At 63.3% G+C, this 16,831-nt stretch overlaps 2 protein-coding genes across 2 annotated transcripts in view; both read right to left on the reverse strand.

The window, feature by feature from the left end:
• Window positions 1-7,701, reverse strand: LOC115641290 (mitogen-activated protein kinase kinase kinase kinase 1-like). Its single transcript, XM_030544337.1, has 12 exons — window positions 7,689-7,701; window positions 7,470-7,585; window positions 7,245-7,323; window positions 6,221-6,276; window positions 5,883-5,920; window positions 5,516-5,560; window positions 4,389-4,412; window positions 3,904-3,951; window positions 1,164-1,342; window positions 658-733; window positions 399-481; window positions 1-77 (listed from the first exon to the last, which is right to left on the reverse strand). Exons 1-11 carry the CDS (start codon window positions 7,699-7,701, stop codon window positions 454-456), a joined length of 702 nt encoding a protein of 233 aa, XP_030400197.1. The 3' UTR covers window positions 1-77; window positions 399-453.
• LOC115641291 (mitogen-activated protein kinase kinase kinase kinase 3-like) overlaps window positions 7,495-16,831 on the reverse strand; it is a 24,539-nt gene continuing 15,202 nt past the window's right edge. The window contains 10 exon segments of the mRNA XM_030544338.1: window positions 7,495-7,585; window positions 7,693-7,773; window positions 8,203-8,264; window positions 9,073-9,139; window positions 9,142-9,203; window positions 12,282-12,352; window positions 14,144-14,190; window positions 14,410-14,458; window positions 16,019-16,091; window positions 16,545-16,635. Coding sequence (XP_030400198.1) covers window positions 8,219-8,264; window positions 9,073-9,139; window positions 9,142-9,203; window positions 12,282-12,352; window positions 14,144-14,190; window positions 14,410-14,458; window positions 16,019-16,091; window positions 16,545-16,635 — 506 coding nt within the window. The 3' untranslated portion in view covers window positions 7,495-7,585; window positions 7,693-7,773; window positions 8,203-8,218.

A 16,831-nucleotide genomic window follows, 5' to 3' on the forward strand; every position in this document is an offset into this window, starting at 1 on the left:
CAGCTCCAACGTGGCCTCCGGCTCACTGCGGTTCAGGGTGAAGATCCCCTCCTCGGCCCCCAGGATCAGGTGTGGGTCTGGAAGGGAGGGGGAGGGAGTTGGGGGGACAGGAGGAGATCTGAACCTTGCGCTGCCTGGATCTCGGAGGGCGGGGGAAGGGCACTGGGGTCCGGTCACAAGTCCAGGCCTGTCCATTCGAGGGGAAAGGATCCAGGCAGAGGGCCCCCCCTGCCATGGGTGCTGGCCCCCCATGGCCTCCCCCTATCTTGGAGCCTCCTGCACCCTGCCCATCCCCCCCTTGGTCCCTCCCACTGCTCCCCCCAGGTCCCCCCATCCCCCCATGCCACCCTGGGCCCCCATCCCCCCACTGACCCCCCTGCGCCCCCATCCCCCCCTACCTTGGGTGTGGGGTGCGTCCAGGTGGCCGTGGCCGTGATGCGCAGGGGGCAGCCGTTAAAGACCTTCTTGAGAGGGATCCATCCTGGGGGGACGAGCAGCGACAGGGGTTGAGTGGCTCCAGGCCCTGCCCCCCAACTCCCAGGCGGTGCATGGTCAGGAGCCGGAGCCGAGCTGGAGCCAGGGGGTACAGAGAGCCAAGAGGCGCACACAGGGCAGCGGGCCCATCCCTTACAAGGGCGGGGCTGGGGGGGATCTCACCTGTCTTCGTTTCTTCTCTGTCTTGGGGGCAGGACAGGGGGCTCCTCGCTCCGGGGTCCGGGCCACAGAGTGGGATCTGGGGATGGGAGGATCAAAGGGCGCCTGTGTCGCTCTGGCCTGGCTCTCTGAGCCCCGACCCAAACACCCGCCCCACGGAGAGGTCCCCGAGGGCTGCACTCAGGCTCAGTTACTCCGTGCCCCACTGGGGGGCTCAGACCCTCACCCTGGCCTGGGAACCCCACTCCCGATCTGCAGCCCCTCCCCATTGCCCCTCACTCCTGACCCGCAGCCCCCTGCTAGCCGGCCCTGAGCTCCCCCACCCTACCCTGCCAATGCCCTCTCTCCCGACCTGCAGCCCCCCAGCTCTGCTGACACCCCCTCACTCCCGACCTGCAGCCCCCCAGCTCTGCTGACACCCTCTCACTCCCGACCCATAGCTCCCCCCCCATCACTCCCCACTCCAGACCTGCAGCTCCCCAGAAGCTCTGTCCAGCCCCCCGACTCACCTGAGCTGGCCGAGAGGTGGGAGCGGCGGGCTCGGTGTGCTGGGTGGGGTGTGGGTCCGGCTCCCACGGGCCCTGGAGCACCGCACCAGGGAGACCTGCCGGGGCGCTGTAGGAGCTGCCCCCGGGTGGGGCCGCGTCTCCTCGGGGGGTGTCTCGTCGGACCGGCTCCGGAACTTGGGCTGCAGAGGGGGAGGGGGCATCAGACGGAGACCGTGGGGGGGTGCCTGGGGAGCACCATGGAGTGGGGTTGTGACGTTATGAGTCTGATCTAATAGCTCATTGACAGGTGACAGGGCCAGAAAGAGTTAATTACCTCCCAGACTAACCTGGCCCATGGCTGAACTTTAGAGACTGGTTAGGAAGAGCTGTAAATGAGCAGAGCTTTGAAATGCAAGTCTGCAGTGTTAGAGGTAGAAGGGGAGATGTTTGCTCAGGTCTTGGGATGGCAGCAAACAGGTCTTGTCTATGCTATAACTTTGATTCAAAGATCAAAAAAGGAATATTAACATTTAGGAAGATACTTGAGTGAAATAGTGTTATTGTCTATGTCTCTCTGTGAAGGTTGTGGCAAACCTGTATCTGACCTGTTACTGGATAAATTACCTGTGCTGATTGCAGGATGTTTGGGAGAAGGAGTTAAGCCGATTGTTTTCTCAGGCCAAAAGGCTGCTGGAAATGTATAAAAACCCGGGACATGATCCGGTGTCATCTCAGATCCTTTGGGTTTCAAGAGGGGGAAACCTTAAGCCATAAGGATTGAGATCCCCAGTCACTGACTGGAGCCACCATGAATATGGACATTGGACTATAACTTATGGACTATTTCTAAAAGGACTTTTGGTAACTACAAACTCATCTCTGCTCTGTATCCGGACCTCAAGAACTGAATTCAAGTCTGTCTGTCTAGTGATCTTTAACCAACACTCTTGCTCTTTCTTTAATATATTTTAGCTTAGTTAAGAATTAGCTAATAGTGTGTATTTTGGGTGAAAGCTAAGTTATAATGGACCTGTTGTGGCTGCTATTTGGGATCGGAAGAACCTTCTCTTTATATGATGAGGTAAGATTTTCAGTAATCAGTATCATATCTGACGTGTGTGTCTGGACGGAGGCCTGAGGCTGGGCACTTTAAGGGAACTCTGTTGTTTGGACTCTGAGTAACAGTGAGGTGCTACAGAAGCTGGTCTGCGCTGGCTGGTGAACTAAGTATTGGAATATCCACCCGTTTTGGGGTTTGTCTGCCCCATTTGTTTGCAGTTCTCCCTAATTGAGTGACCTCAGCTGGTGCCCACAGGCAGTACCATCACAGGGGGATACCAGGCTGGCTGGGTGGGTGGATATGATGGAGGGGCTACAGGCTGCTTGCAGGGTGGGTGTGATGGGGGGGCTATGGGCTGGCTGGGTGGGTGGATCTGATGGAGGGAGCTACAGGCTGCTTGCAGGGTGGGTGTGATGGGGGGGCTATGGGCTGGCTGGGTGGGTGGATCTGATGGAGGGAGCTACAGGCTGCTTGCAGGGTGGGTGTGATGGGGGGGCTATGGGCTGGCTGGGTGGGTGATCTGATGGAGGAGCTACAGGCTGCTGCAGGGTGGGTGTGATGGGGGGGCTATGGGCTGGCTGGGTGGGTGGATCTGATGGAGGGAGCTACGGGCTGCTTGCAGGGTGGGTGTGATGGGGGGCTACGGGCTGGCTGGGCGGGTGGGTGGATGTGACGGGGGCGGGTGACACGTGGCCAGAAAGGGTTAAACATCCTGCAGAATAAATAACCCTCACAAGACGTTTGTGTTTTTTGTGTATTTACACATGTAGGAGTCGGGCTGACGATGTAACCACCTGTCCCTGGCTAGGCTGGATTCTGATCACTCAGCGCTCACAAGAGCATCCTGGCGTTTAAATGAATGTAAACAGGGGCTATCTCAGTATCCAGCTCTCCCTGAAATGTTCTGTGAATGGCGGAGGAACAAGCAAATGGCCGAATGGACCTCCTTCCAAGTCAGCCGGATTGTCCCCGAGGCAATCCCAGCTTGTCCAAGGGCATGAAATTGTATAACAGATCCTTGGGTCCTGATTCTGTCACCTCGGATCTGCTTGGGCTTCATCAGGGGACGTTTGAGTTGCAAGACGGAGGTCCAGTTACGCTGGTACTGCCCTGAATGTGAGATTCAGACATTGACCTAGGAACTCTTCCTAAACGAACTCTTCACGGCAACATGCTCAGCATCTCTGCAGCTCAATGGACTGAACTCGTCCGTAGGGACATTGATCCTTTAACCAGACTCGCTCTGTGTTGGTTTTTAATGAAGTTTAGTTCGTTAAGAAGAATTGGCTGTAGCGTGGAATTGGGTAAATCTGGAATATTCAGCAACCTGGGAGGGGATGTGCCCGATCCCTTGGGATTGGCAGGACCTTTTCTTTTATGGTGAATAAGTTTTCCCATAAATCATCATATTGACGTGGGTACCTGGATGGAGGCCTGAAGCTGCGTCGCTTTGAGGGAACTGCGTGGTCTGCACTGCCCAGTAACCAGGAGGTAATCAAGAAGCTACAGGCTGGCTGGGAGTGGATCTGATGGGGGGGCTAGGGGCTGGCTGGGGGGGGGGGGCAGGGCTGGCTGGGCCCATGGGTCTGACGGGCACTGGGCTGGGGGGTGGGTCTGACAGGGGAGACTCGACAAGCTTCCATGTTCAGCCCTGGTCTATCCTATGCAGCCTCCCCCTCAGCACCCCCAGTGGGCACTCACCTTGGGGGGCAGTGGGGTGGCACGTCAGTGTCGGCTGGCAGCGTGGGCCTGGGGGCAGAGCACACCAGTCAGTACAGGTCCCCCTGGGAACCTCGCCATGGCAGCCCAGACCATCGACCCGAGGCTGCCCCCCCACGCCTAGCACAGGGAGCCCTCAGATCCCCAGCCCCCTGGGGACTCTGGGCCTCATGCCCTGGCCAGGAGCCCACTGTGCTGGGGGCCCAGGCCCCCCCTGCCAGGGTCCTCTGCACCCTCCTAGGACCCCCCCAGAACTGGGCATGACCTCCGGCTCCCCCACTACCCACATGCCCCAGCCCCCCATGGCCTGGCCCAGCTCACGTCTCTGGTGCTGGCTCATGGGCATCGGGCAGTGCCAGCCCGGGGGCATTCGGCCCAGGCTACGCACTGCTCTGGGAACCAGGACAGGCAACAGAGCCCCCCAGCCCCACCCTCCAGTGCCTGATGCCGGGTGTGAGGGCACGTACCTGGCTGGGTCACAGCTGCTGGGGCTGCACGCAGGACCGAGGGGGAAAGAGAGACATCGTGAGCCACTGACCTGACCCCACGTGGATCCCAGGGGTGGGGCAAAGCCGCCGGCTGCAGGGGAGATGGGGGGCACGGCAGGGCCACAGGGGGGCAAGGGCAGAGCCATTGCCTGTGGGGGGGCAGACGCCCAGCCCATGGCTGCCAAGGCGACACGGGGTGCAGCCCAGCCTAGGATGGTTCTGTTCTCCAAAAGGCTGCCAGGAAGAATGGTGGGATCCATCTCAAACCTGGTGCTTTTCTGTTTAGAAGGAGGGGTGGGGACCCAGAGGGACGGGAGATCCCTGCCTGGTCCCAAAGCTTTACAAGGGGGTGAGGCAGAACAAAGGGGCAGCCCGTCATGAGAAAACCCCTAATTACCATCGGGCGGGAACAAACAAGGGCTGTCCCGGGTGGGCCCAGGCTAGAGAGGCGTCTAGTCTGTGAAAGCAGCTGACTGGAGCGTCGCAGAGGGTGAGATTTACCTGAACTCAGTTTCTTAATGTATCAGGCTGAGACTCGCATGCTTTGTTTTACTTCGCTCGGTGACTGGCTTTGTCCTGTCGGGTGTTCCTTGGAACCACTTTTCACACGTAGTGAAAACCCTTTTCTTTATTAATTAACCCAGAGTAAGTGATTAACACCCGGGGCAGCGAAGAGCTGGGCATGGCTCTCAATCACTGTTATAGAGGGCGGACAATGCATGAGTTTACCCCGTATAAGCAAATGGATCCCTTTGGGGCTTGGCTCCCACTGGGAGCTGGGTGTCTGGGTGCTGGAGACAGGTAACCTGCTGAGTTTAGCCTGCAGCTTTGGGGGCGAGGACCAGGCCTGGGTCTGTGCTGCAGCAGACTGGCGTCTGGGGCTCAACCAGGCAGGGTGCTGGAGTCCCAGGCTGGCAGGGAAACGGGCTCAGGGGTAACCTCAGCACGTCGGGTGACAGTCCCAAGGGGGTCTCTGTGACCGAATCCATCACAGTTCTGTCCTCCCAAAAGCCTTGGGGGGGTCCCCATGCCGTGACCAAGCTGAGCCCCTTGGGGGGGAGGGTCCCTGCAGCTGGACGAGCCCTGGGGGTGGGGGAGGCACCTACATGTCCACGTCGTCGTAGTCGTTGTCTGAATCCGACGTGTTGACCCTGCGAAGAGCCGGAGCCGGAGTCTGAGTCTGGCCAACGGCTGGCACCAGGACAGGCCCCAGGGCCAGCTGGAGCAGCAGCTGGAACGGGATCCTGGACCAGCCTGGCCCATCTCCTCTCTCCCCCCCAAAAACAGGACCCGGGCCAGCCCATCTGTCCCCTCCCCCAGCGGGGCCCCTGGGCCGTCTGTCCCCCTCCTCCCGTCTACGGAGCCGTCCCTTCTTACCCCCGCCCTGCAGCAAGGTTCCCTTGGTCCAACACCCCGCGCCCGGCGAGGCCCCTGGGCTGGCTCACCCCACCCCCCAGGGCCCGGGGCAGTTACCTGGCATGGCCCGTGGAGCTGAGGTCTAGGCAGATCTCCTGGGTGTGGGGCGGGAGAGGCAGGGTGAGGCCAGGATTCATGCCAGCCCCCCCCAGCAGATGCATCCCCCCGCCCACGCCGGGCCATTCAGCTCAGACCCTGGGCACCCTGCCCCGAGAGCCAGGTTCCCAGCCGTGCCCTGCACCGGGGTGGGGGGGAAAGTGGGGCTGCCGGGGGACCATGGTGGGTGGGAGAGGCCGCGACGGACGCCCTACAGAGGTGCCAGGGAATGGAGCTTTCCCCGGAGCACCCGCTGGAGGGGCTGGCGCATGGGAGCCGGGGACACGGGCAGCACCTACCACGTGGCACGCGGGCGTCGGCTCCTTCCTCTGGGTCCTGATCTTGATGGGCTGCACTGGAACGAGAGGCGGCTGAGACCGGACGCATAGCGCCAGCTCGTGACACCGAACCACAGGCCTGCGGGTGAGCGGGGGCGGCTCCCAGGATCCAGCTCCCCCCCCCATGCGCCTGCCAGCAGGACCGGAGGGACCCCAAGCCGCTGGGGAGGGCATGGTGGGGTCCTGGAGCAAGGCGAGGGATGTGGAGGTTCCACCGGAGGGGCGGGGGGGGTCCCAGCAAGGGGAACACACAGGGGACACAGTGGGGTCCAGGCGGGGGTCTCAGGAGGGGGGGCACAGTGGGGGAAAGGGTACATGGGAGGGGAAGGGCAGGGGCCCGTAGGGAGAGGGACACGGCGGGATTCCCAGATGGGGTACAGCAGGGGAACATGTGGGGGTCTGGGTGTGGGGGGTGCATGGCAGAGATGTCAGCAGGAGGGGTTTTTGCAGGGGAAAGGGGCACAGCGGGGGGTCCCGGCGGGGGGGAAGGGGCACAGCGGGGTCCCAGTGAGGGGAGGAGGGGCACAGTGGGGTCCCAGTGAGGGGAGGGGCACGGCAGGGTCCCCTGGGGGGGAGGGGCACAGCGGGACTCCCAGCGGGGCGGGGAAGGGCACGGCAGGGGTCTCACTGGTGAGGAGGGACACAGCAGGGATCCCGGCGGCGGGGGGAAGGGGCACAGCAGGGTCCCAGTGAGGGGAGGGGCACAGCGGGGGTCCTGGCGGGGGAAGGGGCACAGCGGGGGCCCAGTGAGGGGAGGGGCACGGCACGGTCCAGCTGGTGACGAGGGGCACAGCGGGGATCCCGGCGGGGGGGGGGGAAGGGCACGGCAGGGGTCCCAGTGAGGGGAGGGGCACGGCAGGGTCCCAGCTGGTGAGGAGGGGCACAGCGGGGGTCCCAGCTGGGGGCGAGGGGCACAGCGGGGGTCCCGCGGGAGGGGCAAGCAGGGGTCCCGGCGGGGGGACGCCCGGCGCTCCGGGGAACGTACGGTTGATGTCGGAGTTGCTGCGCTCGGCCGGGGCGTGCCGGTGCGTGGAGTGGATCCGCTGGGGCACCGGGGGGGGCCGCTGGGAAGACAGGTGGGGTTAAGTGGGGGGGTCCCACCAACACGGCCCCACGGCCCCCCCCCCGGTCTGTGAGCATGCGGGGGACAGGCCGCAGGGGCAGGGCCAGCTGGAGCCGGGGTCCCCCCCCAGCCCCCGGCCCGTCTCACCTCGGCCTCGTCCTCCTCCGGCTCGCAGCAGCGCGGCAGCTTGTCTGGGTTCCGCAGCTTCCCAGCAGCTCCTGCGTCAGGCTCCGGCTCAGGCCAGGCTGGGCCACAAACTGGTGCTGGGGAGGGAGGAACGGGGCAGGTTGAGGGGCACCGACGTCACCGCCCCCGGGGGACCGGCTGGGCACCCCCCTGGGCACGGCCTGCCCCGCCCTCTCCCACTCACACTCAGCATCTTGGCAGCGCTCAGCCGCTTCTTGGGTTCTTGGTCAGCGTCACCTTCACGAAGTTGTGGAAGGCCGGAGTCCTGGGGGACACAACCGGGAAGCGAGGGCCTTGGCAGGAGGCAGGCCAGGGACGGGGCCACCCCCCCTTTCAGAGGAAACTGAGAGCACAGAGGGGACCAGCCTGACCCAGGTCACAGCAAAGCCATGGCAGAGCCAGAGAGAACCCAGGAGTCCTGGCTCGCACACCAACCCCTCTCACCAGTAGACCACACTCTCTTCCCAGAGCTAGGCTAGAACCCAAATCCTGGCTCCCAGCTTTCCCTGCAACCCACCAAGCCCCAGCAGAACCGATCCCAGGACCCCAGAACCGGGATCGACCCGGCAGCTCCCACTCTTGCGCCGCCCTCCCTGGCTCTAATCAGCTCCCCCCTCCCCAGGGGTGCCCCCAACGCCGGCCGCTGGGGGTCACAAAGGGGCTCGGGTCTGTCCTGTGGACCAGCGCCACTCACCACTTTGGCTTGTCTTTTAGTTTCGGCGGCTGGTAGCGCTCTTGGACATCAGGAACAGCACCCTGCGGGACACAAGGGGGCGCCAGACCCAGCAGGGGGTGGGGTTCATTAACGGTGGGACTCCCTCTGCAGGGCGGGGGCCGGCCATTCGAGGGTCAGGAAGGGCGAGGGGGGTGCTGCAGGCTGCAAGGGGTGGGGAGGCAGCCAGCGTTGGAGCCGGGAGGCCGGGTAGATGGGCCCGTTCCAATGCGCTGAGGCCCCGGGTGGATCAGGACGGGAGGTGGATCAGGGACGGATAGATGGATGCAGTGTGCCCTTTTCCCCCACCCGCCCCAGAAGCTCCACTCCAGGCTGGCTTTCTAGCTCGGATTGGCTCCCGCGCCCCTCAGCTGGGGCCCTGCGGCGGGGAGAGCCCTGGGCGGGGGCAGGATCCAGATGCCGCATGAAAGGGCAGCCTGTGGGCACCGTGCCACGTGGGGCACGAGTGATTATTGCGCTCTGATCTTATCTGGGCTTCCTAGACACCTCCCCAGCCTCGTGCAGAGCGAGGGGGAAACCGCGTGGCCGCCTGACTCTGCGGGGTGGGGGCCGGCTCTCTCCCTCCAGCAGCCTCCTGGCTTCACCCTGTGGAAGCCCAACTCCGGCGAGAAACCGGCCGCTCGGACTCCTGGGTCCCTCAGCTCTGCCCAGCCGCAGCCCTGATCCTCCCCCGTGCCGCCGCCCGCTCTGCCCCCCGCCCAGCTGCCAGTCCCTCCTGCCCCGCAGCCATTGCAGGCCCTGTGTGATGCCCTGGGAGCTGGTCCCGGGGTGCGGGTTCGGACTGGGGAAGGGGGGGCTCCCCCATGGCAGGCCCCGCCCCTTGGCACTCACCGCAGGGGGTGGACATCAAACATGGGGGGCTGCAGCTCGGCCAGCTCCACCGCCGTGATGCCCACGGCCAGATGTCGCACAGCTCATTGTAGCCGCCTTTCAGCTCCACCGCCGCCACCTCGGGCGCCATCCTGGCACGGGGGGAGAGAGCGGGAAGGGGTGGAGGTGGGCAGGCTGGCTGGGGGGGCTGCCCCGGGCGAGGCCGGGGGAGGGTCTGGGGATGGGCACCCTGATGGAGGCACTGGGGGCCAGGGGACATTTCTATCGTGTCCTCCCCCTTAGCCCAGAGTGCCCCTGAAACCGGCCCTGGAGGCTGATCTCAGGCCGGCCCAGCGTGCACACGGACAGCGCCAGACAGGCTTTGTGGCCCCACACACACAACTGGGACACACACAGCGTGCCCCCACACACACACACCTGGGACATACACAGCGTGCCCCCCCCCTCCACACACACCTGGGACATACACAGCGTGCCCCACACACACACCTGGGACACACACAGCGTGCCCACACACACACACACCACACACAGATCCTGGCACACACACACACACACAAACAGGGACACAACAGCGTGCCCCACACACACCGGGACACACAGAGTGCCCACACACACACACACACCGGGACACACACAGCAGCCCCCACACCACACACCTGGGACACAGACAGCGTGCCCCCCACACACACCTGGACATCACAGCGTGCCCCCAACAACACACCTGGGACACACAGAGTGCCCACACACACAACGCACACTGGGACACACACAGCGTGCCCCACACACACACCTGGGACACACACAGCATGCCCCCCCACCACACACCTGGGACACACACAGTGTGCCCACACACACACACACCTGGGACACACACAGCGTGCCCCCACACATCTGAGACACACACAGTGTGTCTGCACAACACAGAACACCTGGGACACACAGCGTGCCCCAACACACACAGACACACCTGGGACTCACACAGCGTGCCCCACACATACACTGAGACACACAAGCGTTCCCCCCACACACAGACACCTGGGACACACACAGCGTTCCCCCACAAAATACACACTTGGACACACACAGTGTGCCCCCACACACACACCTGGGACACACACAGCATGACCCCCACACACACACACCGGGACACTCACACAGCGTGCCCCCCAACCAACACACTGTGCCCACCACCTACCTACAGCTGGGACAGACACACCATGCCTCCACACACACCGGGACACACACCCTGTGGCCCCCCCAACACCACACCTGGGAATACACCCTGTGGCCCCCCTCCAACACACACACCGGGAATACACACTGTGGCCCGCAACACACCTGGGGCACCACACACTGTGCCCCACTCACACACACACACGGGGACACCACCTTGTGACCCCCTGTGACAAACTGGGAATGTTCTTAATGTTTTCTTGAGTACTGGGTTGGTGCCCAGTGTCCCCATGGCAGTCTTAAGTATCTGGCAGAGGAAGGGGCCAGTGCACCTAATGCCGACCCTCTGTCTCTAGCAACTGATGGCCTGGGCCCCCTCTGCAAAGGTGCCGGCTTGAAGGTGTTGGAGACAAAGGGGTCAGGAGACCCCCTGGCCGGGAAAGGGGCTGAGCAGAGGAGGAGGGGCTGGTGGGGGTTTCAGTCTGGAGCTGGCTGGGGGAGGACGTGGGGTCTGGCTCACTGCCCCCCAGAAGGACCCGGATCAGGGGTCCCGTTCTCTGTACCTACAAGCTCTGTGTTAGACCCTGTTCCTGTCATCGAACTAAACCTCTATGTTAACTGGCTGGCTGAGAGTCCGTCTGACTGCAAAGGGGGGGCAGGACCCAGTGGCTTCCCCAGGACCCCAGCTGGGGTGGACTCGCTGGGGGAAGCGCACGGAGGGGCAGAGGATGCTGAATGCTCTAAGGAGAGACCCAGGAGGTGAAGCCGTGTGAGCTTCTTGCCCTACAAGTCTGCTCCAGGGGAGAGGAGGATCCCCAAAGTCCTGCCTGGCTTGTGGGAGCAGCTCCAGAGCATCGCCCGGGGGACTCCGTGACAGCCCCCACACACACACTGGGGGACACACACGGACACACACCCTGGGAGACACACCATGCCCCCCCCACACTGGACACACACCGTGCCCCCCACCACAATCTGGGACACACACCTGGGACACAACAACCGCGCCCCACAACCCACACTGGGACCACACGGGGATGCACACCTGGGACACACACCATGCCCCACACACACGGACACACACACCTGGGACAAATACAGACACACATCCCAGGGGAGACACCCGTGCCCCTCACCCTCCCACACCTGGAACACACACGGACTACAAAACCTGCGAACACATCCCGTGCCCCCCCCAAACCTGGGACACACACCATGCCTCCTCACACACACACACCACACACACACACACACACACGCAGACACACACGGACACACACACCCTGGGAGACACACTACGCCACCACACACACCCTGGGACCCACTGGACACACCTCTGGGAGACCACACCGTGCCCCCCCACACACACCTTGGACACAACACCTGGGACAACACCACTGCCCCCACACACACACACAACCTGGGACACATACGGACACATCCTGGGAGACACACTGTGTCCCCTCACCCACACACCTGGAAACACACACGGATACACACCCCCCCCCCCACACCTGGGAACATACCGTGCCACACACACACAAACCTGGGACACACACCATGCCTCCTCCCACACACACACACACACCTGGCACACACCGGACACACACACTGGGAGGACACACCAACGCCACCCACCCACCCACACACACACACACACACACACAAATCGGGGACACACACAGACACACACCCCGGGAGACACACTGTGCCCCCCACACCTGGCACACAACGACACACACACCTGGGACAGACACTGTGTCCCCCACACACACCTGGGACACACATGGATACACACACCTGGGACACACACCATGCCCACCACACACTGGGACACACACTGTGCTCCCCACACACCTGGGACACACATGAACACACACCTGGGACACACACTGTGCCCCTGCCCCCGACAATCCTCTGGCAGACACACGCAGGCCGGAGATCGGCCCCTGGGTGGCACCGTGAGCCCCTTTCCCCGACCCCTAAGCAGGCCGGGGCTGAGCCGAGCCGCATGCACGCCCGCCCGCGGGTACCAGTAGGGGGTGCCGATGAAGGACATCCTGCGGGCGAACGTGGCGCTGATCTGGGCGAGATCCCAAATCCGCTGGGGGGAGGAAAGGAAAAGCTTCGATGGCTCAGGTGGGTATTGGACACTGCTCCCACAGCCCCTGCTCCCATCAGCCTGTCCCAGCGCAACCCCCAGACACCCCCAGACCCTCAGCCCCATATCCCAGCGCACCCACCTGCATCCCCCAACTGCCCCTAACCATGCCCCATAGATCTCCCACCTGCCCCACAGCCACACCCAGAGGCCTCCTTCCCTGGGAAGAGCCGGTAGGGCCAAGCTGGGACCATCACTCACCGAGTTTCACTTCTCCGTTGTCATTGATGAGGATGTTGGCTCCTGTGGGGAAGGAACAGGAAGCTGAAGGGGGCTGGGGCCGTGGGGCAGGGGAAGGTCCCAGGGGCTGCAGAAATGGTTTAACCCCCTTGGAGGAGGCAGGTTAGGCGCTGACTGTCAGACTTGCCCAGGCTGCGATTTCCAGGGAGGCCGGCCACCGTTATGTCACTGAACCCCGCAGTGGGGCAAATCACAGCCAGACCCAGCTGAGTGCTGGGAACACGCTATCGCCACACACCTCAGCCCTGTTGACGTGCTAACATGCTACAGCCACACGCCCCCGGCCCCAGTGATGTGCAGTAAACACGCTATCGCCACACGCCCCGGCCCTGTTGATATGCTAACATGTTACAGCCACACACCTCAGCCCCAGTGACATGCTGTAACACTCTACGGCCACATGCCCCAGCCCCGGAGACATGTAACATGCTACAGCCACACGCACCAGCCCCGGTGACATGTGGTAACATGCTACAGCCACATGCCCCAGCCCCGGAGACATGTAACATGCTACAGCCAACACCGCAGCCCAGTGACATGTGGTAACCTGCTATGACCACATGCCCCAGCCCGGAGACATGGTAACACAATACGACCTACATTATCAATATATGGTTTTAATCCAGGCTCCTGGGGGTGCTGAGGGGACAGAATTTGAGCAATCCTAGGTCCTGTCTCTAGCCGATGCTCTTTTTCGTGCCCTCTGCAGCGTGGGAGTCTGCCAGTTGCTTGGTCTATTTCACTTTCTGTTTATAGTCAGTTTCACTCCGGGCTCAGCCTCCCTGCTGTGTGTGTGTGTGTGGGGGGTCCCATGAATAACCCAGAAGGGCTCCAGTTTCCTATTTATTCGGTTTGAGACCAGGCCCCAGCCCCAGCTTGAAACGCTGGGGTAGGCTAAGTTCATAGACTCATAGACTTAAGGTAGAAGGGACCAATGTGATCATCTAGTCTGACCTCCTGCACAAGCAGGCCACAGAACCCTACCCATCCCACATCCCTGCAGCCAGGTGGATTTTCCCCCGTGGGAGGTCTGGCTCTCCCAGGCTGGGCGGCGGGACAAGCCATGCTCTAGATCCCCAAGGAAAGGGCTGCCCGGAGCCGCCCCAGCCCACGCTCGGCTTTCTCTTGGTAGCCAAGCGGGCCCCTGCATCTCTGCCACTTCACCACAGAAGCCTGGCATCTACCTCCCTCGCCAGCCAGCCAGCCTCCTTCCAGCCATAGTCTGCCGACCCGCTCCCCACCTGCCTGCTCTCTCCGCCACTGCGCGCTGGAAAGCTCGGCTCTCTCGCCAACAGAGCCGGTCCAGTACAAGGCGCTGACGGCCCAACTGTGCCTCTCTCGTACCCTGGGAGTGACGGCTACCCCAGCACTGCATCAGCTATCGACCTCCCCCCAGTCCATCCTTTCGGCCACGGACTCAGCCAGGCCTCCTCCGGCCCTCCCAGAGACAGGGAGCCAGCCCCAGCCCATCAGCCCCCAGCCTGACCTCCTCACCTGATGTCTCTGTGGATCTTGCCTTGGATGTGAAGATAAGACAGACCCTAAAAACACAAATGAGAATGGGGTGTTTAGCTCCAGGGTGTTTCGCCCAGCCGAGCGGCCCTGCCCAGTCTCCATTCGGTTATGTTGTTAGAGGGTTAAAGCCAGGGTTAATGGTCAAATGCAGTGGGGGCCCTCCCTGGGAAGGCCTCTGAGATGCCCCCCAGAGAGCTGAGCTGCCCCAGGTTGGAGGCCAGCGTGAGGGGGCTTCCCACACTCACCTGCAAGTTTCTCTGCAGACATAGGCAATTTGCTGCTCTGACAGGGGGCGGTGACTGTAATGGAAAATGGATGTGGTTTATTATTAGGTGCGTATGGCAGTGCCCCACTAAAGCCCATCATCAATGGATGCTGTGGACCTCACTCAAGATTGGGCTCCGTCGCGCCGGGCGCCACCCAGAGCCCACTCGAGATCGGGGCCCCATCGCGCTGGCGCTGCCCAGACCCCACCTGAGATTGGGGCCTGTCACGCTGGCACCACCCAGACCCACTGAGACTGGGGCCCTGTCACGCTGGGCACCACCCAGACCCACCTGAGACTGGGGCCCGTCGTGCTGGGCGCTGCCCAGAAACCGCTGAGGGGGCCCCGTAGTGCTGGGCGCCGCCAGAACTCACCCAAGATCAGGGCCCTGTCACACCGGGCGCTGACCCAGACCACCTGAGATTGGGGCCCTGTCACGCGGGCACACCAGACCCACCTGAGATGGGGCCCCGTCGTGCTGGGCGCTGCCCAGACCCGCCTGATCGGGGCCCGTAGTGCTGGGCGCCGCCCAGACCCCACCCAAGATCAGGGCCTGTCACACCGGGTGTGCCCAGACCCAGCCTGAGATCGGGGCCCCGTAGCTGGGCGCTGCCCAGACCCCACCCAAGATCAGGGCCCTGTCACACCGGGCGCTGCCCAGACCCCCCTGAGACTGGGGCCCCGTCGTGCTGGGCGCTGCAGACCCGCCTGAGATCGGGGCCCGTAGTGCTGGGCGCGCCCAGACCCACCAAGATCAGGGCCCTGTCACCGGGCGCTGCCAGACCCCACTTAGATTGGGGCCCTCGTGCTGGGCGTGCCCAATCCTGCCCAAGATCAGGGCCCCATCATGCCGGGCGCAGCCCAGACCCACCCGAGATCGGGGCCCCATCGTGCCGGGCACCACCAGACCCTATCCGAGATCGGGCCCATCGAGCCGGGCGCCGCCCAGGCCCTGCCCGAGATTGGGGGCTCATCGCGCGGGCGCTGCACAGACCATGGCGTTGCCCTCCCACCGCACAGCAGCAATCTTAGCTGCTTTTGGTTCTGCATTTTGGAGCAGCTGGTGACCCGGCACAGGAGGCTGCTGCTGCTGCCGAGCCAGCAGCGCAGGGCACTCCTTTTCCACATGGCCCAGAGCACAAGCCGCAGCTTTGAGAGCAGCCATTCACCTGAGGGCACAGGCAGGGTTCAGGGGTTAGAGCAAAGGGATGGACGTTAGGGAGGCAGGACTGGTGGCCTGTCCCTGGCTCTGGGAGGGGAGTGGGGTCTAATGGGTTAGACCTGAGGGGCTGGGAGTCAGGACTCCTGGGTTCTATTCCTAAGTCTGCCATGACTCATGTGGGAGCTGGGTAAGACCTGTCCCATTTCTGTGCCTCAGTTTCCCCCAGGGGTAATTGTACTGTTCTAGCCAGCAGGACGCTGGCAGGGCGCAGTTGGGCTATTGACGGGATGGGGCTTCCTGCGGCTGGCTGGCAGGAGCCTGGTGAGCACGGGATGAGGCTTCGGTGCCCCGTTCTCCCACCAGCGCTGTGCTGGGGGCGCACGGGGAGCAGTTTGCTGGTTCGTGTGGGTGCAGCGCGGTGCCCGCCCGGTGCCATACATGGTAAATGTCCTGCAGAGATCCGGCCCGCAGAACTCCATGCAGACCACAGCTTGTTCAACCTAGCGGGCCACAGAGACGGAGGGTTAATGGAGCAGGCCCTGGGGCGCGGGAGGGGAGCGGGGCAGGGCCTTTCGTGTCCTGGGCCAAGGGGCTCCTGCAACCCTCCACAGGCCCTGGGGGTGGGGACTATGCACCTGCCCCAGGACCACCTGGCGACTCCAGAGGCAGGAAGGACAGAAAAGGAGGGAAGCCACGGGGGGCTCCAGATGGGGAGGGAGTGAGAGTGGGAGGGGAGAGGGAGCCAGGATAGATGGAGGGGGAAGCTGGGGGGGCAGTGGGAGATGGGGAAGCCAGGGGGGCAGTGGGGAGAGATGGGGGAGGGAAAGCCAGGGGGGCAGTGGGGAGAGATGGGGCAGCTAGGGGGCAGTGGAGAGAGATGGGCAGCGGGGGGGCAGTAGGGAGAGATGGGGAAGGGGGGGGGGCAGGGGGAGAGATGGGGCAGGCTCTCTCACCGTATGTAGCTCCCGTAATAGGCCACGATATTATGGTGCTTGCAGGTCTTCACGATGAGGATCTCCTGCTGGATCGCGGCGCAGTCGTCATCTGGGGAGTGACAGCAGCTGTTAGCACTGGAGTGTGGCACTAGGGGGCACTGTGCTGTGGGGAGCGGGGCGGGGGGCTCGGCAGGGGGTGGGCTGGGGGGAGCGGGGCAGGGGGCAGCAGGGGGTGCGGGCTGGGGGGAGCGGGGCAGGGGCTCAGCAGGGGGCACTGTGCTGTGGGGAGCGGGGCGGGGGCTCGG

Source organism: Gopherus evgoodei, unplaced genomic scaffold (assembly GCF_007399415.2).
Source record: "Gopherus evgoodei ecotype Sinaloan lineage unplaced genomic scaffold, rGopEvg1_v1.p scaffold_34_arrow_ctg1, whole genome shotgun sequence".
Lineage (NCBI taxonomy): Eukaryota > Metazoa > Chordata > Testudines > Testudinidae > Gopherus > Gopherus evgoodei.

Bases quoted from the DNA above. Each gene is read 5' to 3' on its own strand.
- LOC115641290 (XM_030544337.1), bottom strand. The intron at 6,277-7,244 runs GTACGTTCCCCG...CTCTCGTTCCAG, and splicing joins CAGCAACTCCGACATCAACC to TGCAGCCCATCAAGATCAGG. The intron at 734-1,163 runs GTGAGTCGGGGG...TCCCATCCCCAG, and splicing joins CCACCTCTCGGCCAGCTCAG to ATCCCACTCTGTGGCCCGGA.